Source organism: Photinus pyralis, unplaced genomic scaffold (genome assembly GCF_008802855.1).
Source record: "Photinus pyralis isolate 1611_PpyrPB1 unplaced genomic scaffold, Ppyr1.3 Ppyr1.4_LG1, whole genome shotgun sequence".
Lineage (NCBI taxonomy): Eukaryota > Metazoa > Arthropoda > Insecta > Coleoptera > Lampyridae > Photinus > Photinus pyralis.
In genome coordinates, this window is record NW_022170249.1 from 46,002,963 (window position 1) to 46,021,812 (window position 18,850).

At 35.8% G+C, this 18,850-nt stretch overlaps 5 protein-coding genes and 1 long non-coding RNA gene across 9 annotated transcripts; 3 read left to right on the top strand and 3 right to left on the bottom strand.

The window, feature by feature from the left end:
• Positions 1–279: 279 nt before the first annotated feature.
• LOC116160578 lies at positions 280–1,217 on the bottom strand. The gene is made up of 2 exons (XR_004143253.1): positions 971–1,217; positions 280–526 (listed from the first exon to the last, which is right to left on the bottom strand). It is a non-coding gene; the product is annotated as an uncharacterized LOC116160578 (long non-coding RNA).
• A 317-nt stretch (positions 1,218–1,534) lies between these two features.
• Positions 1,535–5,934, top strand: LOC116160574 (O-acyltransferase like protein-like). 3 transcript variants are annotated; one of them, XM_031473798.1, is made up of 13 exons: positions 1,535–2,232; positions 2,280–2,418; positions 2,469–2,620; positions 2,695–2,933; positions 3,245–3,351; positions 3,450–3,643; positions 3,689–3,855; positions 3,903–4,071; positions 4,540–4,733; positions 4,780–4,924; positions 4,976–5,165; positions 5,324–5,466; positions 5,521–5,934. In XM_031473798.1, the coding sequence occupies exons 2-13, from the start codon at positions 2,361–2,363 to the stop codon at positions 5,650–5,652; spliced, it is 1,890 nt and encodes a 629-aa protein (XP_031329658.1). In that variant the 5' UTR covers positions 1,535–2,232; positions 2,280–2,360; the 3' UTR covers positions 5,653–5,934. The 3 variants fall into 3 exon arrangements, with proteins under 3 accessions (XP_031329658.1, XP_031329659.1, XP_031329660.1); XM_031473799.1 differs by having other exon boundaries at positions 2,280–2,399; XM_031473800.1 differs by having other exon boundaries at positions 2,280–2,328.
• Positions 5,935–8,321: 2,387 nt separating this feature from the next.
• On the bottom strand, positions 8,322–11,303 carry LOC116160575 (vesicular inhibitory amino acid transporter). Its single transcript, XM_031473801.1, has 3 exons — positions 10,539–11,303; positions 10,126–10,492; positions 8,322–10,076 (listed from the first exon to the last, which is right to left on the bottom strand). The coding sequence occupies exons 1-3, from the start codon at positions 10,920–10,922 to the stop codon at positions 9,259–9,261; spliced, it is 1,569 nt and encodes a 522-aa protein (XP_031329661.1). The 5' UTR covers positions 10,923–11,303; the 3' UTR covers positions 8,322–9,258.
• A 1,202-nt stretch (positions 11,304–12,505) lies between these two features.
• LOC116160577 (PSME3-interacting protein) lies at positions 12,506–13,681 on the top strand. Its single transcript, XM_031473804.1, has 4 exons — positions 12,506–12,704; positions 12,754–12,852; positions 12,905–13,445; positions 13,524–13,681. Exons 1-4 carry the CDS (start codon positions 12,608–12,610, stop codon positions 13,561–13,563), a joined length of 777 nt encoding a protein of 258 aa, XP_031329664.1. The 5' UTR covers positions 12,506–12,607; the 3' UTR covers positions 13,564–13,681.
• A 646-nt stretch (positions 13,682–14,327) lies between these two features.
• On the bottom strand, positions 14,328–15,754 carry LOC116160576 (nuclear inhibitor of protein phosphatase 1). Its single transcript, XM_031473803.1, has 4 exons — positions 15,622–15,754; positions 15,301–15,515; positions 15,038–15,255; positions 14,328–14,986 (listed from the first exon to the last, which is right to left on the bottom strand). The coding sequence occupies exons 1-4, from the start codon at positions 15,648–15,650 to the stop codon at positions 14,444–14,446; spliced, it is 1,005 nt and encodes a 334-aa protein (XP_031329663.1). The 5' UTR covers positions 15,651–15,754; the 3' UTR covers positions 14,328–14,443.
• A 976-nt stretch (positions 15,755–16,730) lies between these two features.
• On the top strand, positions 16,731–17,948 carry LOC116159853. 2 transcript variants are annotated; one of them, XM_031472936.1, is made up of 4 exons: positions 16,731–16,843; positions 17,008–17,235; positions 17,281–17,473; positions 17,669–17,948. In XM_031472936.1, the coding sequence occupies exons 2-4, from the start codon at positions 17,029–17,031 to the stop codon at positions 17,803–17,805; spliced, it is 537 nt and encodes a 178-aa protein (XP_031328796.1). In that variant the 5' UTR covers positions 16,731–16,843; positions 17,008–17,028; the 3' UTR covers positions 17,806–17,948. The 2 variants fall into 2 exon arrangements, with proteins under 2 accessions (XP_031328796.1, XP_031328797.1); XM_031472937.1 differs by having other exon boundaries at positions 17,011–17,235.
• Positions 17,949–18,850: the final 902 nt, after the last annotated feature.

Here is an 18,850-nt window from a genome sequence, read left to right on the forward strand (position 1 = left end):
AGAGAAGAGGGTTGAAAAGATTTGATAAAGATTAGAAGGCGTAAGACACTTTAAAACATAAGATGCTTGACAGAATGTTACAAAGTGCCGACCTTGAATCCAAAGACAGCAACTTGCAGAATGTTAAAACAGATTATCTAGAAGCGACACAACCTGAAGGGCCTATCGACGGAACCTATAATAACTACATATAAAGAAAACCTCCTATGCACTTGCATGCTGCGACGAACTTCCCCCTTAGCTCGTGCACGAACGGTATTCTAAATGAGGAAAGCACAATTATTTCAAGTTCCTTTAATTGTCGAACAATAATATAATTGTACAATTCAATTATCACACAGTAGACGGTCGATCGGTCTCTCGGGCGCCACCAAGACTTAACTCTGCACCCTCGAAGTCTTGGGAAAAGGGGCGGTCTTCTCTCGGACGGGGTGGAAAGCCTCCGGGTATCCTCTAGTGGAGAACGGAATATACCAGGGATCGGTCAAAGTTCACCACAAAATGGCAGCGGTCACTTCCGGATTATCTAAAACAAAATATGGCCGACGGCCCTGACGGTAAATTTCCTAAAGGGAATAAAGCAATGAAGCACAAATCAATTAGCGGTGTCTAGGGGAAAGAAAAGCGGAAAGCAAGGAGAACAGAATATACTTCCCCCCCTTTAATCAACGTAATTGAAAATTAAGCGCTTGCCTTTGTTAAGTAACGGTGGTATTAAATTCAGCCAAACGGTGATAACACTATCGATAGAAAATACGGTAGTTTAAGCTTAAGGCGGTAATGAAGCTTAGCGGAACGGTAGCAAAAGTTACGGTAGTGCAAAAACAGGTAAACTCAAAACGGTAGTGAAAAGGAAAGGCAACGGACTGATTTACGGTCGTTCAAAAGGGAAAACGGTAAATTAAAAGGGTTTCGGTGAATTCGGAATGATACGGTTTCGCAAATTAAAGAAATCAAAAGGCGTACTTACAACTCGAAAGTATGAAGCAGAAAGATACTTCCCAAACTGAGCGTTTTCCTTTTAAAGGAAACCCATTTTGGTAGAAGTAGAACATGGAACCCCAAAGCCTCGCTGCACTCGCACGGAGCGGTGTAGAAAATAATTCGGTTTTTAATTAATTGCGGCTCCTGTGGTTATCTTAAAAATCTGGGACAACTTGCAAACAACTAGAAAAATTACAGCGCCTCTGTGGACACCTCTCTCGACGGTTTCTGATAAGGTTTACTACTGCCCACTAACATGGCATTAATTAACAGCGCTTACTTAAGCGTAATCAAACCTAAGTACTCATCAATCCAATCTGCAACTAGCTCCCTTGGACTTTTTCTTTCCAAACGGCGCTATCGCTTTAACACTCTTATCGCAACATGCAGGCATACGGACGGGACTCAAAACTTGTAAACGATTTGAATCTAGTTCTAGTCCGGTTCAAACTCGTTCTATCCTTGATTTTACTTATTATGGGAATCTAAAACATCTTATAAATAATTAACGGCCCTGAAACCAAAAAATATTAATTGTCCCTCATCTTCGCCAGGACAACATCCTTCGGTGGTTACAAAAATAATTCCAACAGGAGAGGTCGTAGGCGGACTAATTAATTACGGTATCTCCATGGCATTGCGGAAAATGCTCCATATCACGGTCTTCTTGCGTAACGAAGCCCAAACCAATCATTACTATACAGGGTGGTCTTTGTAAACGGCAAAGGAAATGCATAAATTCCGGGTGCTTCGTTACAATGCATTGCACACGATGCGAAACCTTTCATGTCGTTATTTGATCTTTGTAACAACAACAAGACGTACTTATTTCTTTTCCCTATTATACATTCTGGTTCCGAACCAGAACTTTAAAGATGGTTTTACAAAAATTATAAAATTCATTCCCCGATGTGATCAATACAAATAAAATAAAATTGCAGCTAGCATGCTTTTTATGACAACTGTATCAAGACTTTCATATGAGTACGAACTTTGGAACAGATTAGGAATCAATGCAGGCTATTTATAAATAGGTTTTCTAACTGGAACTTTCGGTTCGGTTCGGAAATTAAATTATCTACTAAATATAAAATAGTGACTGATACACAAATTAGATCAGTTATCATTTTAAAGATAAAGTATATGCCTCGAATGCTATCGCGACATCGTGCCCCGATTTATGGGTAAACACATCTAAGTATATGATACAATACCCACTTCATTACATCTACAAATTGTAATTGAACGGTAAGTGTTTTATTCTATTAACACACTCCATTACTTTTAATTTTTAGGTTTACACCACTCAGATCTGATTGCCGTTTATTTCCTTAAATATAACAAGTAAATAAACCTGCATACACCTAAACAAGAAAATGGATGCATTAGTTTTACTAAGCACTTTAATTGTTGAGGTATTTGCAGAAGTTTCTAGTCGGTGTACTTATATGTCCCACACCCTCATTTATTATTATTGTTTTCAGAAGGGAACTATGCATTAATGCCAGAGTTATTTCACTTAGATGACTTTGATCGATGTCTCATGTTAGGCGAAAATGCGTTGTATTGTACATTTAAAATGCAACTAGCGCCACTTGATGGAGCAGCCGATTTAAAAGTCTGGGAAACGATGCAGGTCAATACGATTTGGTTTCATTTATGCACTAGCTGGGATATGCGAAAGTTCTTAATTGATTAACATATTTGTAGGAATTGAATTCATCGCGAAAGAATTTTCGACATGATTGGTTGCGGCATGGAATTTGTGTACCATTCACATGTCCGAATGTCGTTCAAAATGGATCAACGAACAAAATTAGGCAAAAAGGAATTAGCGACTGTTACTCCGCAAAGTTGAAAGGATATGGACTGAAAGGGCACGTTACGAAAATTCATTGTGAAACTGAGAAATCATTATATCGTGTCGACTATCTTGACACAATTGTAGCGTAAGTTGTCATTGGTTATTGCTAGTTTGAACAAAAACTGAATAGTTTTCATCAAATTTAGTCATGAGAGGGAAAATCAACCAATGAAAAATGGAACGTTAAAATTTTTAGCATAATAGGGGAAGGGGAGTCTAACTAAAGTATGTCCCCTTATTTTCAACATTGATTTTGAAAAATTATTTTGGAGCTATTTCATTTCCTGTAATTGAGGGACTAAAACCTGTTAATTTCCATTTTTGAATTGCGTTTAGTCCGGTTTCTTTAAAACTCAAGTGCATATTATTTCTTACATTGCCGTACCACTCTTCCAGAATAGTCCTGCTATCGCTATTAGTAATAGTAACCTACTCGTCATTATACGAAGGAGTTGCACGGTATAAATCAAAAGAAGATTACGATCGAATCACTTCAACTAAATGCAAGTATAGGTCAACTGTTTATTTACTCATTTCTTACATTTTATGTGTGCAAAACATATGTATTCATGAAAAATATTTTTTCGTTTGAATAATGAAGATGGGAAGATAATGCAATGTTTCTCAATACCAAAGAATTGGGATAGACTCTCCATGGTACACACGGATCCGGACGCTAATCAATTAAAGTGTATGAACGGAATGCGTTTCTTCAGTATGATAGCAGTAGTTGTTTGTCATAGTTTTATGGCTTCTTCATGTGGTTTTGTATCAAATCCGCAATACATGGAAAAAGTATGTTAACTGTTTTAATTTGGCATTATCTTTTTATGCTTTTAGATGACTTTTGATCCAAAAGCTATGTTATTTTTAAATGGCCATACCGCTACGCAAACTTTTTTCGTAATGTCTGGGTGGTTATTATCTTACCACTTCTTCTTGACTTTCGAAAAGGTCCACTTTCAGTTTACTTACATTTTATACGCGTTTGTTCATAGATACGTAAGGTAAGAGAGGACTTACTCAAACAGTTAACTACATAGTATCATATTAGATTGACGATACCGTTAGCTGTGGTTGTAGCAATCAACGCCACGTGGTTGCCGCATTTGGCTAGGGGTCCGGTGTGGGACCAAGCTGTTGGAAACGAGTATCGCAGTTGCAGAAAAAACTGGTGGGCCAATTTGCTTTACGTCAACAACTATTACGAGGAGAGAAACATGGTAAATTTTTTTGATACGCTATTATTTTTCTTCAATTCTTCTCCTCCTTTTATTCTTGTGCCTGACATTAAGTTACAAAATTCACCTCTAATTGTTAGACATTTATAATAATTTCCGTGTTAGTGTCTACAGCAAAGGTGGTATTTAGCGGCCGACATCCAACTCTTCTTGTACTCCTTACATCTACTTTCAATTATATGGAAAAACAGAAGTATTACTTACAAAGTGTTTGTCGCTTAAAAAATGCATTCAAATACAGGGGGTTCCATTAAAAAAAATGCACCATTTTGGCGCTCTACTTTGTGAGCGCACCCTGTATAATTCCAAATATTTTTAAAATGTGGAGAATGTTCAACCATATTTTAATACAAAAAAATTCTATCGAAAAGTCTTATCTTCAAGGCATTAAGTTACTCCGCGCAATCGTTGACTCACCCTCTACGTCACATTTCTAATTTTTCTGTGTAGTGTCTACCGCATAGCTGGTATCTAGCAGCCGACACTCAACTCTTCTTGTACTCCCTACTTCTACTTTCAATTATATGGAAAAACAGAAGGATTGCTTCCAAAGTGTTTGCCGCTTCGTTAATAATGGGAGTGTTGGTACCAGGCATCCTTGCTTATATACATGATATTCACATAGTGCTGCGTGCGTATCCAGAGTAAGTCTGCACATCTGAAATAACGTAATAGTATTGTTTGTTGAAGGAATCTTCAAACTCGCCTTGTAAATCTTCCTGAGTGGTCATACTTCATGGTACCTGGGCACACTTCTATCGGTGGTTACACAATAGGCCTAATTGGCGGTTACCTGTACTATAAGAATCGAAACAAGAAACTTTTTGCAAAGACGGTAACGACGGAAAATCAAGTAGATATAAATAAAACCAAATATTTTACACAGTATCAGCATATATTATGGTTTGTGGTGGTGTTCTCATTCCCACTCACTGTAATATTGTTGGGTCTACTTTTACATGATGACAATTATACACCTTCGAGCTTAGAAACTGCTGTATACGTGGGCCTCTCTAGAAACCTGTATGCATTTGGAATGTGCCTCATGATTTTTGGGTTTACCCAAAATATAGGATGTAGGTGTGAATTAAAGATTCTTACGTAGCTGAAAGTTACCTTCTGTCTGTATTAGTGTCTGCAAACACCTTACGAGACATATAATCGGATCAAAATTTGCTTTCAGCTGTATCTTTAAATGAAATCTACTGCAGAATTTTTCATTGTATTTTTATAGGGTTGGTCAAAGACATCGTAATGATACCGGATTTGCAATTCTTAGGAAAATTTTCGTACTGCGTGTACTTGGTACATTTCACAATAATACTTATACGAAGTGGCCATACCAGATCGACGATCTATATATCGGACCCTGAAATGGTAATGCTAATGAGTAACTAATTATGAATGTGTTAGTCAGTATTTTGTTACTAGATTCATCGAGCAATAGGAGATGTAGTCATATCGACGGTATTCGGTGTAGTGCTATGTTTATTCGTGGAAATGCCAACTTCTGCCTTAGAAAAACTAATCATGTCAAAGGAGCGAAAATCTAAAGTCGGATAGAAAACAATTTTATTTGATGTCTAAACAGTTAATAATAATAATAATAATAATAATAATAATGTTTATTGGTGATATATACGTTAGTTATGAAAATAGGGTCGAAGTATTCTTGATCTTGTGTCATCATGGTACTCTAACTCTAAACCAAAGAGGGTTGTACTAAAAAATCTCGGCCACTGCATGACAAATTAACGCAAGTAAAAACGCGCTGGGTAACATCTCATAGGGAAATAATTTATTGTAGATAAACGTATTACTAATAAATGATAAATACTCGGATAGTATGATTGTAAATTGCTGGTCAATACCATCTACGTAAATAATAGTTATTTGTTTCATTAGTACAAAAAATGTCAGTTTTCGGGACGAGGAAGATAGTTGCTGGACGACGCGTCAGCGGAGTCCAGCAACCTTCCGAGTCCCGAAAACGCATTTTTTGTACGAATAAAACATAAAATTTTTTCTCCAACCTCCTTTACTTCAAATTATATTCGAATTTAGATTCAGTCACAGTTTCACTACTAGTATAAGAACATCTGCTTTCTTGTTCTCACGTGTCATGCCACTCTAGTTTTTAGGTTAACTTATAACCTATTCGTTCTTACTTCTTACTTCTCACCTCTCGCGACTTTGTAGGGAGCAAATCTTGAGGTAGCATGTTCTGCCGTTTCTATAATCTCTGGCGGAGTGCAATCCATGTCGCTATCAGTTTCAGTCATTTCTAATGCATACACAATTAATATTGTTATATTTTGTATTGAAATAAAAAACTTACCATACAGTTTTTTAATTAAAATTAATTGCAATTAACTTTTTCAAATTTTGAATTCAAAATGACAGATAATAGTGCAATGTGTCTTAAGTAGATGGCGTTACGCGCGACGGCGGGTTGTATACGTATTAAAATTACGTTCACCGAATATGTAAATTACGTTACACATGGTTTAAATAAAAATAGCGAGCGTAAATCATTTTCAATACATGTACATACGTATAGGTAACAGCATTATTTGCATTGAATATGCAAAAATATTTGATTTGTATGTATAGAAATATCTTACAACCTGCAATGTAAACCGATGTCAATGTGACATATCTCCGTGATTGTAATTTTTTAATTGGTCAACTTTCAAGGTCAATTTCTTTTTGGTACTAGGACCAAAAGTATCCACTTTTTGTACAGTTGCCATGGTGAAAGCGATTAATCCGCAAAACGTCAATTTTACGTACCGAACACTGTCACAAAATAGCGTCTTATTCAGGTGGTTGGAGAAAAAATTATTTTTTTCACTACTAGCGTCTGATAACATGATTATTAACCTTTTTTCCACTTGTAAAGTAGGCTTTCTCGGCATTTGTTCAAAGTGGTTAATAATGTGGACATTATTAACTAGTAGTCAATAATGAGAACTGTCACGCTGTCACTTTTAGAAAACACAACCCGAAATTTCGCTCAATAAACGGTTAGACAAGTTCTCTAAAATGAATAATTGCCACCATCCGCCATTTCCAGAGAAATTACATACCTAAAATTATCACATTTTGTAATCATGTATGCGGATGACACTACTGCAATAGTTTCCGGTAAAACTATTCTTGACCTACAACAACGGGCAAGTGGAATTCTATCGACGCTTCAAGGGTGGTTTAATTTTAACAAACTTCATTTAAACAATAGCAAAACGTACTGCATTTTATTTTCTTCTATTTCTCCCACCACCGATGTATCCCTTCTTGCTAATGTTCCAGTGCAACAATCAGGGAAATACCTGGGAATGTGCTTGGATTCAAAATTAAACTGGAAGTGCCACTGCTTATGCTTGATAAAAAAGCTTAATGTTTGTTGCTTTCAAATCCGTAGTATCAGACAGTTGATTGGTGTATATTTCACATTGTCCTTCTATTATGCGGAGGTTCAGTCGAGGTTATGTTACGGTGTTCTTTTCTGGGGATCATCTACACTGGCCGCTAAAGTTTTTATTGTACAAAAACGTATAATACGATGTTTATTGGGCATAAAGCAGCGGGAGTCATGCCGACCATACTTCATTAAATATAACATCCTCACCCTTCCATCGCTATATATATTGGAAGTATTAACACATATCTACAAAAATAAACACCAACTTAGGCGCAACAATGAAATACCCGAAATAAAGGAGACCTTAGTATACCCATGGCAAGGTTAAAAATCTCAAAACAATCTCCAAACTCTGTAGGAATCAAATTATTCAACCACCTCCCAACCTCAATTAAAAACCAGCATACGTTCAAAGATTTTAAAAGGTCAATAAAAAATATTCTAAGCGAAAATGCTTTTTACACTGTCGACGAGTTTTTAGAAGTAAGTAAGCGCTCAAGGTTTTAAGTTATGTTATGTTATCTTTATGTTAAATTATGTCAATGTTTTCTTTCCCTTTTTCTTTCTTTTATCTTCATTTTGTGACATGCCCTAATACAATATTATATTGTCAACAGGAAACAATAAAAGTTATGAGTTATGAGCTAGTACAACTGTCATTAGATTGTGCTTCCGTTATTTCGCCTTTATCGGCTGTCGTTGTTAAAGAACCATTTTATCTACGAGTACTTACTTAAAATGAAACGGTCTACCTATTGAAGTCAATTTAGTATGCTCTATAAAATAACAGACATTAACTGCAACGCCATTCATTAACTCTTTTATTTTTACTATTGATCAGCAATAAATAAAGTTATGACGCAATTGGAGGCAGAGATTTCTACAATTCGTGTCCCTACGCATGTTCCACGTGATATGACTTATGTGTACCTACCGCTAGGTAAGTGTTACTGGCTAGTGAAAGCATCTCTGCATCCAATCTTTGTTAACAGTGATTAACAAGGACTAACAATACATTGCTTAATTGAAGCACCTTGACGATATACTTAATCAGTGTAGGTAATATACAACAATACAGCATTTACATTTAAATATCCACAACTACATTTAATATTACACTGCTTTGGGTACATTTTTTATGGAAGACAAAAGGTTACACGTATAATCTATACACATACTGCCAATGCAGATTGGAAGACATCAATTTTTTTATCTTAATAATCGATATTGACTTTTTAACTCCACTTAATTTATTGTTATTAGTCCCTAATATGTCTACGATTCTAAGTAAATTAATATTTACAAACTTACAGGATTCTTTTAAAGGAAGACACCGCTATTGACATAATTTTTACGACCACACGTTTTGGAAAATTGTTCAAAGGCATTAATGTTAATGGAAGACTTCGTTATAACATTTACCTAGTAAAATCGTCTACTTAGACAATATTTTTGAATCACTTTTTGTACATATTGTAGCCTTAAAGTTGTACATTAATTAAATAGATAAATGAGATAAAAATATGCTATCTTCAGGGAAGATTCTTTTAATGTCGCATTTGCGTTCGTTTACTTTAAAATTTAAATTGAGTTACGCACATTCATGACATAATTGGAGACCCATCTTCCACTTATCAACTGCTTTAGCATTATAGTCATATAACTGTCGACTGATATAAGGTCGATTAAAATTTGAACCACATATATTTGTAATTACTCACAAGGAACTGTTTAATTTGAAGCATTTAAAATGGCAGCCCAATTTCGAACGCCTTTATCAAGGCGCTTCCCGAATCGTACATACCAATGACACCAAAAAGTACACCGAGGCATATAATGAAATAATCGAATATAACAGTTTGTGAATCCATTCCGTTTCTTTTTAATTTCAAATGAAAGTAGCAGGGCCAAATGAAACTCAGCATCGTACCCGTAAAGCTACCAATAAATCCCATTAAAATAGAAAAATGCGGAATGAAACAAGCCATTAGTATAGTAAAAACTATAACACCAACGCGCCAAGCCAAGCCCCATACCTTTAACTCGCCATCAAGCGCCCAGATAGTCGGGAATGGGGTTTTAGGGCGGCCTTTAAATAAAATGCGTTCTAAAAGTTCGCAAGCCGCGTAATACGGAAGAGGGTAGCTTAAAAGCGCTTTAACTACCAGACATAAATTAACAAAACCTTTAAATCCTGCCGAATGCAAATTATTCGTGATCACCTGTTGGGTGTCATTTTGAAATGTAAGAAAGCAAATGTAGCCAAACAGCGACTTAAATATAGCTGCCCAAATATGCGACCAATCCAGCATCCACTGAAATTTCGACGGATCCTCCATGTTACCCTCCAGAGTAGGTAAAAATATTTGTGAGGTGTAGGAAAATACGATTACTCCAAGGCAAATGGGAAAATTTTCCATGTCGACTGACCATCTCACCATACTCCAGCCCCAATCGCTTATTTCCAATATGCAATAGCCAATTATGATCGCGTTTATGAGGATGTGCGACATTGTACACCAGAATGACAAAAGACTCACGCTTTTGAGTGACTTTAGAAACCCTGCATGATTATAGTGTTAGTAATTGTTGCAACATTTATCTTTTTATACCTAAAGGAAGCAAGACAATGCCAATAAGCATCATCCAGGATCTTGTGTCAATCGCACCATTTGGAAAACTGCCGATCATAAGATCACCGCATACCACAACGTAAAGAATGCACGTCATCAGGAGTTCTATAATTTGAGCCGCGTTTACCACTTTTGCACCGTACTTCTTCCCAAAGCACTCCTTTGCAATTGATACATATGAGTCTCGAACTCTAATTTGTTTACCAGTTTGTACGTCAAACTCGTACAAACACTCCACCAATATTTTTCCAGTATAACAGCATATGTAGGCCACTCCAATCATTGCTGCAATGGCCCAATAACCTCCCCTCAATACGGCAAAGGGAAGCGACACGATGAACATACCCTAGAAGAATATGTAATTGGTATAATGGTACCTAAATCGTAAGTACCTGAATCGCATTGGTGACGTTCCAGGCCGCTTGGTACTCATTAATCTTAACGTCACTTTTACCTTCCACGAAGTCGTCTTCGGAAATATCTAAAGATGAGAAAGACTGCCGCTTCTTGGGCTCATCACCCCCCGACTGATAACCCTGATTGAACGTGTTCTCCGTTGGTGATTTTTCGCTCGGCGACCACTGATTTGTTGATATATTGCTAAGCTCGTGATGTTCCGACGTGCTGGTGTGATTAACTTGTGCAAAACGCACTCTCTCGTTCGGTTGGGCAGGAGTTGGCGATTTTTCCGGCATTTGTTGCCTTAAAGTCTGCCATGCCACATTTATGGCTGCACTAACTGGTGGTATACGCATACTACCGAAGCGCGAAGACATTTTGGAACTCTAAGTTAGCTTATTCACAAAATTTATTCATTGGGAAGACTGTGGACTATTTAAAAAATTTGGAAGACTTCTGATATGGATTACACCGCCGAGATGGAGTCGAAAATATTTGTGAAAATAAGAATCGTAAAAATCGATAGTGGAATATATATACTTTAAGTATCCGTTTGCGCTAATTATTGTTAATTTGAAAGATCACAGTACACGATTAGGATATGTACACATCACTATCACTTGATTTGATATCAATTAAAAGGAGAATTCGTGAGGATTTCCATCTCGGCGGCCGTACTAACGTTCGGAAAATTGGTACATTTACAGCATCCCTGTACATTCATTGACTGCAACAGGGATGTACTAGTAGACTTGCGCGTATCGAATCGTATCTACCTATACTCTTTAAATATTTAGCAAACGCAGAATTATCAACGGCGCTTATTGTTAAAAATCGTGCGTGGAAATTGATAGCTCTGTAAGGAACTGGCATATATAAACGTAATAAATTGCTATTTTACGTAGTTATATAAAAATGAGTTAGTGGAACAGTTTTAAAGGTCTCTGGCACGTTTTGCTAAAGAAAGTCTATAGCTATCATTGGTAAACTGTTTTAAGATGGATACGGCCCTGTTAGTTCTTATAATTTTTTTTGTACATTTTCGTCTTAGACTGTACGGAATTTAAGATCAATATGCTAGTTGCGCCTAAATACGTTATGGGATGACTACAGGAGCGTAGTGAAAGGGGTGCTGGAGGGCGCTGTGCTTGACGAAATAGAGTTAGTTGCAAAAATTATTAAGTCTATAATTATAAGATTAGTTACAGAGTATAGGCAATATTGTCTTAAGACATTATTGACTTAGGGCCCTTTAAGGCTCTAATATCGTGGTTGAGGCCAATAAATAAACTTCATTTGTAAATATATTTATTCCGAAAAAGCTTTCTACGGTACGTCTACCACTCAACCGACCAAACATTTTGAAAAGCTGAAATCTGGATAATTACAAATACAAAAATAAGTCGAATCCTGGTACATAAAATAAATTGGTTCAAAATTGTTCAAAAAATATGTTTTATTATTTTATTACAAAGTTGCAATGTAAAATTATGTATAATTCATTTCACCATAAGTGCTTATACAATTTTGAAGCCGTACAGTAATATGTTTGGGCTTTCTTTTTCCATTGGAAATTACTCGACCCTGAAGTAAATGTTCAATTGTTGTTTCTTGTTCCATTTTTAGACATTCCATAAATTTCCATTATGTCCTGTTCAAATTACTTATTGTCTGTTTTTGGAAAGCGTTCTCTGTACAATAAAGACGTTGAGAGGTACCTATGTAGCTTTATGATTTGCATCCCTTATTATTCCAAAGCCCTCCGCTACGCCTCTGGATGACCAGAAAACAAACGGTATAGTGTATGAAGTAACAAAGTGTTAAATGTGCTTAAAAAAGAACTTTTTAAAACTAAATATTGGCTGTAATACGATTTTCCACCTATAGGTACGTGGTTCTCATTGGAAAATCTGGAATAATTTCCAACAAATTTGAAAATTGCCGCCATATAATTGACAGGATCGATACATAGTGCCAATATACCGATCAAAATCCCCTTTTGCAATTTTAAAACCACTTTTATTCTGTTAAAAAGAAGAATTTTTTGTTATCAAAACTCGTAATGAGCTCAGGTTTTATCACAGAAAACGAATTAGCTGAAGCTCGAAAGAAGAGACAGGAAGAATGGGACAAAGTACGCAAGGCTGACGATCCTGTAGGTTAGTTCTTTTCTAGTTACCTTTTCTTGTCAAAATATTTGTTTTTCAGAGGCACCTGAGCAGCCCTACGACTCCAGAAGCCTCTATGAACGTCTTCAGGAACAGAAACAACGTAAAGAACTAGAATACGAGGAAGCACACAAATTAAGTATATTAATTTGCTTTAAGAAACATTGTCAATTCATTCCGCTGTATTTTAGAGAATATGATAAAAGGCCTCGATGACGACGAAATAGAGTTCTTAGATCTTGTGGATAGGACCAAAATTGCAGCAGATCGTCGCAAAAACTTCGAGGAAGAACGCGAGTTAAGCGATTATCGTAATCGGGTTGCTAACCTGCAGGAGAAATCGCTCGATCAAAAGTTACAAGCTGAAAGTGTGGTAAACAAACCAAAGATCCCCACAGGTAATCGTCCATCGCAAACAAAACTTTTGAAAGGCGTTATTGTTACAAGCAATAATAAACGAGACAACATGGAAAATAGTGAGATAGTTAAAAAACGCAAAGTAGAAGAATCTCCAGATGCAGACAAGGAATCTGCTAAGAAAAGGACCGAGACAAATGCGCAAACTAAAACAAACAGTGGATTAACATGCATCGGAATTTTACCAGGCTTGGGTTGTTATGCAGATTCAAGCTCTGATGAGTGCAGTTCGAATTCTGATGAAGACATAGATGATAAAAAACAAATAAAGTACGACCTAATTGGAAGAAAAATTGTTGAAAAGGATAAAGACATGTAAGTAATAAACCTTATTTGTTAATTAATAACCCCACGAATAAACCCTACTTTTTTAATTACATTCTTAATTTTTAGTATTTCACTGGATCATGCCAAGCAGAGAACAGCCACATGAAAGTGCACATTTTTCTTTGCACGTGAAACTATCAAAAATTCTAAGTAGAAGTATAACCTTATTTACTGTATCTATTTTCCTATAGCAGTTTGGAAATAAATGAATATTGTTTCATTTATTGCCTTAAAGCGTTTTATTACTTTGTGTCATTACATTTTTTTTCTTTAGAAAAGGAGCGTTCCAAAGAAGGATGCCCAAAAAATAGCAAAACAAAGACTACTATGGATCAGTCCTATAAGATATCGAAAAATAAGAGAAGAGCAACATCAAAATGTGTTACACTTCCAAAGTATAGGTGTGGTGTACCCAGTAAATTTATCTGGAAGTATTCATAAATTACTTCGAATTCTACATCGTTTTCCTTTATAGGATCCCTTAACATTTAGATTGAATAAATATCAACAGTCTTCATCTATGCCTTTAAATGGTGCTCAAAATCATTTTGCAATTCTCTTCAATCTCTACCAGATTGTTTTGAAGATAATTTTGGACGCTTTCTGTTCAAATGAAAATATTGATTGAAAATATATGGAATGTATGAGCATGAATTCACACGGAAACATTTTTTTATATGCAAACAGGTCATAGTTTTCTTGACAAGAGAATACTTCAAAAACAGTGTTCCGAAAATGGGAAGGACAGAAAGATTGTAGTGCTAGTGGATGCCCCCAAAATAGCCATAAAGTGTGTGAAAACTGTGCCTTTGCTAATTTAATAAACCACAGCTTATGCCACAAGATTAGTGCATCATTTTCAACAACAACAAAAATATAAAATTTGTATTTTCTGTCCAAATCAAATTATGCATTTATGATCTATATACAATTGAAATTAAAACCTTCGTACACTAACAATAAATATGCAGACTTGAATATTTCAATTACACCAACAGTGATTGGGTCAGCTTCTTTCCAGGCCATGCTTCTTTAGCGTATTTCTTTTTCTTTGGCTCCAAGGTATCACTAACTGGAACTTGTGGTGGTGCCATATTAGTTACCTGCGAATAACTCTGTTCCATATCGACATCTGGTGCAGGATTGGGCAAGACCATTCCCAGCTTGGAACTTAAAGAGCTATACATTCCGACATTTCCAAATGCACTATTATTTGATTCGGGCGGTAAATCTTGGTAGAGCTGTGGTACAACCGAATGGATGTTTCTTAACATCTTGTACTCGGGCATGCTGATACTGTCATTCATTTTTTGTTTCTTTTGTGTACTCGGGACAACTGTTGATTGAATTAAGTTTCTAAATTTACCAACACTTGGATCGATGTCCTCTGGGTTAATTATTTCTTCGTCTTCATTAAAGGAGACACCGCGTCGTTTTCTCTTCCGGTTACTGCTACGTTTTTCTGTATCGTCCGATATTCCCAGCATGGATATTCGACGATTATGTGCAGTATTAAACTCGGTTAAATTCTAAAAAAGAGACATTAGGTATGCAATTACAAAGGGAGGAAATTGAAGTACATCAAGTTCAGTTTCAGTTTCCGGCAGGCCAAGTAATCCACCATCACTGTCTTCTCCAACCTTTTCTATTTCGTCAATTATGGGACGTATACCCGCTTGAGGTCTTTCTCGGATAATGTACATCCTTGTGGACGCACCAAAATGAAAATTGGAACCAATTGGTAGCTGAGTCGGTTTGTAACTTTCAAGTCTCAACGATCCAACAAAAGTTCCATGAGCTAAACATGCAAGATAAAGTAATTCTATCACAAATGGATACTTACTGCTCCCTAGATCAACTAAAAATGGCCTGTTTAAAATTTTGTGATAGACTAGTGCTGCATGAACTCTCGAACATGAAGCGTGATCAATACAAAAGTCGTTCATTTGAGCATTACGTCCAAAATGATAACATTTCTTTTCATCAATCATTAGCTTTTGTATAAGTTTCTCTCCTTTTAAAACGTCCAAATGTAAACCCACGGGTGGTTTCCCTGCCCTTTAAGAAAGAAAATTTAACGAACTTAAACTAACCTTAAATTACATGCAGGAAAAATTTGGTATTAACTAATTTATAAGACAAAACAAGAGTAGTTTGACTTTACCAAGTTGGAACTTCATAATGGTTTGCCATTTATCCTAATTTTGGTTTTCGAATTTATCATAATTTTAATATTCTCTCTCATACCAGGGATAATTAAAAATAATAAACACAGATAATAAATAAATCGGTGGAGATATACTTTATACAGGGTGCTTCACGATATGAACACAGGGTGGGGTGAGATAGTGTCCATAGTCTATAGAGGTTATAAATATGCTTGGGAGAGACTTGCAATGCTTTCTGAAATCTTAAATAGCTCTATAACAAGCTCAGAATGCTTTTGAGGGCGCCAGAAAAGGCCTGTAAAGCTTCAATTATTCTGGAGAGCATTCACATCCCTATATATATATTCTGGTTTTTTTAAAGCATGATCAACTCCTTAATTGCGCATCTTTTCTTTAATTTAAAATTTAAACCATCATCGTATCTTCTATAGTTCGGAGATCCCCATGATAAGACATCGTTATCTTGGACAGTGTATATGTGGGGCTAAGTTTTAATTATTTACAAAAAGTAGCGGTACGCCATAGGTACCCTCTATCTTTCGAAAAAAGCACCTTTTAAAAAGGCGTAGAGTTTTGGAAAGCGCTGGAAAACTGTTATAATGTTATAGGCAAGGACTGTGGGGGGCTGAAAAATTGTTCGGGAAGGTCCTGTAAGTGTTCTTGAGAACTTTAAAATTTACCTGATTGTAAAATTCTAGAACCCGTTTAGATTGCGAGCTCTGGTAAGCCCTGAAGTGCTTTCCAGGGAATACTTAAGTTCTTTATCAAGTGGCCGATAGGAGTACTTACCTATTCTAGAACTTCTCACACCTTTCTAAATTATTCCCAGGGTTACGGAAGTCCAGAAAGCTCTGGAAAGTATCTAGAAGGCTCTGACTCCAAACTTCCCGGATAGCCGTGGGAAATCGATATGTCTCTGGAAAAGGCGTACAGCATTTTGGAAAACCATCAATTTCTATTGAGGGTCGTTAAATGTTATTAAAAACTTCTATTTAAAATCCTAATACGTATGTTCATTAATCCGTCCCTTTTATTATTATTTTATTTTATATTATTTATTTATTATTTATTATTATCTCCTGCGCCCTGCGCCTCTGGTTTTTTGTTCTTTGGTCGTTTGAAATCTATGGCTGACATGTCCTTTCCTTTTCCTTATTTTTAATCGATTGTGTTGGCGACATTGAGAACGTGTCTACGCCATCTTCTATTCGTTAAAAGGTATTTTATATTAGCAAATTGTGATATAATTCTGCAATATGTTACCCTTATAACGCGCACACGAACTTCAATAATTACTAATTAATTAACATAATAAAATATTTACTAAACAATTAAAACCCCTCAACCACCCATTATATAACACTGATAACATTATTTATTAGTAGGCTAGGGATTGTACTACCATGGCACTGAGACTTTTAACTCTTGGGTCGAGACTTAAAGGTCGCCTGATTCCATTGGGCTCAGCCGGAATGCACCACGAAGCGGCACCGGTTGAGGGTACTCGTGAAATGGTTGGGTATGGTATTAACGGGCAGCCAGTTTATATGGATCGTGTAGATTTTCCAATGCCCTCTCTTCGATGGAAGGAGGAGACCCCTGATGTTTTGGTATGTTTGTTCGTGTGATTATCTGCGACTGTACAATTGACGTAGGCCTTGAGAGAAAGGGAGAAAGGTGACTGGCGAAAATTATCCATAGAAGAAAAGAAAGCACTCTACAGGGCATCTTTTTGCCAAACCTTTTCCGAGTTTACTCATCCGACCGGGGAGTGGAAAAGTGTTTTAGGGTACACATTTATAATTGTAGGCTGCGGAGTTTGGATGTACATTTTCATGAAGTTCTTTGGTAAGTTGCTCGCGACAAATTTGGATACAGCTCTGTACTAGTTTTAAGAACAGTTTTCTTTTAATCGTACATGAGCTGTAAAATTATCTGGGACACCTACGACACGATGTTTATTATATATTGTACATTGTGAAATAATGTCCTGTACATTCTTTTATTATAACTTCGCTTGTTACTGATTTCAATTTTCAATAGTGTATGGTCCACTACCCGATAGCTTTAGTGAAGAAAATAGAAGAGCCCAACTTAGAAGAATGCTAGATTTGAAAGTCAACCCAATTACAGGCCTGTCATCCAAATGGGATTATGAAAAGGATGACTGGAAAAAATAAGCATTTTAAATTTATAAGATTTGTTGTAAGTTATAAAATGTAAAAATAAGGTCGTTAATGATCGACATTGACTGCCTTATAATGGTAGATAATATAAGAGCTGTAAACATACTTGGTCGTTCAATTAAAGTTATTCGGTTTTATGTAATAAATATAATTTTCGTTTCATCTCTGTTGTATTCATTGGGGAAATAATAATTTATTGTCCAAACAGACCTCGAAATACTTTCCAGTCTTAACGATTGAACAAACTGAAATATTGTTCAATAATGATTCAAGGAAATATAGAAAAAATAATACAATTGAAATGCTTCATTATGATGATAACATTCAGGAGTAAAAAATTTGATAAGCAAAATACAATAGGAATTATGTGGTAAATAAGAAACTATGCTAGTCAAATCGAAAAGAAAGTACAGAAATGGAATTTTAAATTAGTGTAAAAAATTACTATCGCATATACAGTAATTATGACATTCCATAAATTTGTGTGTTGTCGAAGGCTTGTCCTGCAGTAGAGTAGTTACAGTAAAATTTAAATAATTGTGTAACTTTCGAAAACCGTTCAAAATAATTTTTAACTTGCATGTTAAACTAAGACTAATTTTCCATTGAACAAACATTTCTTAGTTGGCTGTACTTCCCTTTAGACTAGAACCCATTACTAATGTTATTTTTTATTCACTTTTCATATATTCTATTGTAAGAATTTTAATACCTACCAAAAAAAAAATAGTATATTAAGTAACAAGGGATTAAAGAGTTTTTTTTTCCTGAAAGAATGGTTTAAGAACGTTGGAAAAGAACGTTTGCCATGCAAAGGCGCTGTGTGCGGAATATTGTAAATGCTGGCTATAGGGAGGACTGTCGCAATATCTTTAAATCGTTGCAAATTCTAACAGCTCCATCACAATACATTTTTGACTCAGTTTTGTTCGTTCATAGAAATAAATCAAATTATATAACGCATAAAAATGTTCATTCTTACAATACTCGGAACAAAAATCAAATATATAATGATAGATTACGATTAAAAACGTCACAA